This window comes from Buceros rhinoceros, unplaced genomic scaffold (assembly GCF_000710305.1).
Source record: "Buceros rhinoceros silvestris isolate BGI_N320 unplaced genomic scaffold, ASM71030v1 scaffold1786, whole genome shotgun sequence".
Taxonomy (NCBI): Eukaryota; Metazoa; Chordata; class Aves; order Bucerotiformes; family Bucerotidae; genus Buceros; species Buceros rhinoceros.
Genome location: NW_010415580.1, coordinates 15,285 through 17,401, shown reverse-complemented (window position 1 = coordinate 17,401; position 2,117 = coordinate 15,285). Strand labels below are relative to the sequence as shown.

The 2,117-nt window shown below is 52.4% G+C and overlaps 1 protein-coding gene across 2 annotated transcripts in view; it reads right to left on the bottom strand.

Moving 5' to 3' along the window:
• Positions 1–2,117, bottom strand: part of PUF60 (poly-U binding splicing factor 60KDa) — a 21,312-nt gene that overhangs the window by 6,757 nt on the left and 12,438 nt on the right. For both annotated transcript variants that reach the window (XM_010137447.1, XM_010137448.1), the window contains 3 exons: positions 1,714–1,806; positions 571–784; positions 6–192 (listed from right to left, as the gene is read on the bottom strand). In XM_010137447.1, coding sequence (XP_010135749.1) covers positions 6–192; positions 571–784; positions 1,714–1,806 — 494 coding nt within the window. The remainder of the gene's footprint in view (positions 1–5; positions 193–570; positions 785–1,713; positions 1,807–2,117) is intronic.

Here is a 2,117-nt window from a genome sequence, read left to right as displayed (position 1 = left end):
CTGGCGCCGTAGTCTTGGCTGTGGCAGCTGCTGCAGCAACCGCGGCTGCTGGGGGTAACCCTCCCGGCGTGGCAGGCGTCAGGAGCGGCATCGGAGGAGTCACAGCTTTACCAACACGGAGGTACTGGCCCCCCAGGTCAAAGAGGTTCATCGAGGACACTGCGTCTTGAGAAGACTGAGCTTTCTCGTACTCTGCAGCGAGAAAGAGGAGGATTTACAAACAATCCCTTTTACTCCTGAACTCAGCCACTCTCTCATCACTCAGCTGTGATTTGAATTTGCAAAAACCACCACTTAGGTCCCAGCGAGGAGACCTGAGGGCTCAGCTCCCTCATCTCACCCCTCTGATCACACCAACACTGCTGAAATCAGCCAGCACAGATCTCTCAGCCTACATAACAGCAAACAAAAATAGCTGGCTATTAATTACATTTCTAAGTTCAGGCACAGATCCGCTCCAAATTTATTTCCATCCCTCTGCTTAAAGCAATTCTTCCACTAGAGTAAAAGAAATGAAGATCCAGATGCTCCCGACTGCTGTCCCCTCCCCACATCCAAGAGCGCTTTTACCGATGAACCCGTAGCCTTTGTGTTTCCCGGTGGTGGGGTCCCTGGCTAGCGTGCAGGATTTGATCTTCCCGAAGGCCTCGAACACACTCTTGATGTCATCATCTGAAAGGTCCTGATGAACAGATGCCACGTAGATGCGGTTGAAAGCCCGAGCCTCTTCGGCCAGCTGGTCTATAATTGGTTGTGCCTGACCGATGTTACTGGGTCTGCCAACCTGCAGAGAACACAGGGAAGAGGCCGCTGAGCGCCCTGAGGAGCAGCAGCGCTATGCACTGGGAGTCACGGCAGACCCGCCTGCCTTTCCAAACCACGTAACGCCTCAAAGGCCATCATGAGCACAGGCTAACACCTGGCTCTCCTCACAGGGACACGTCCTGTGCTACGGGGAACTGCAGAGAGCCCGGACAGACACTGCTCTCTCCTCCACCGTATTTCCCCCATTTAGGTTCCCTGACCTGCCAGAGACCAACCACAAGGAATTGAAAAGAATTTCAAAAGCAAAACATGCCGTGTCTATATCCTCCCTCCACAGGCTCCTAAACCGCTGCAGAAATCAGATGCAGCAGAGACAAAGGGCGTTATCAGAAAGGAACGCACGACATACAACGCTTTGCAAAAAATGCCCCCCAGTCTCACTCCACGGAGTTTCACCATTGCAAGATCTGCTCTCGCTGCCTGAAAGTACACAGCCACAGCTCTTCATTCCTCTTCGTGCTGCAGGTCTCCTTTTGTTGGGCAACAGTGGGCTAAAGTCCCTTTTACTACCGACAGGCACCACATAAGCCCAATGCTGCTCATCTGCCACCTGCACCAGTACAATATAAGATGGAGGCATTAAAAAAAAAAAAAAAAAAAAATCAAGAATCACCTTTGTTCTGTCCTCAGGAGACTTCTCCTCTCTGTGTAGGGGGAAAGGGCTGGGCTGGCAAACCAGAACAAGTACCTGGGTTTACTGGCACACTGGGGTTACTCCTCAGCGGGAGCGGGGCCCAGAGCTGCTGTGTGCTCAATGGGTTGAACACGAAGGTCTATCCAGGAACAGACTTTAGGTTACCTTCCACACTACAGTGCTGCGGGAAGCATTTTGAGGCATTACTCACAGTGAAGAGACCTAAGAAATTTCGGAGCATGCCTTCTACTCACCTTTATGTTTCTTCCGCCCAGCATGACAGAATTCATCTGCTCCAAGGCCAGCTGAGCAGCTTCAGGGACCTCGTATTCCACAAAAGCAAAGCCCTGGGACAGAAAGACAAGCTGTTGAATCACAGCAGCTGTACCCTGCCTCAAGTCTGGTGCCAGGCAAACGCAGCCAAGACTTCCCACGTACCAGAGTCCTACCACTGTGGCCTGAGAAGATGTTTCCTTAAAGAACCTTTTTATCAAAGCAGAGAATTGCAGCAGCACCAGCACAAGGCTGCTCCTTCCAGAGCCCCTCGTACTGAGGCCGAACAGCAAAAGGCTCCTGCACACAGGGCTGCCAGCTGTTCAGCATCTTCCACCCACCCCACCCCACCCCACGTTCGTCTGGCTCCCAGTAGAGAATCCTG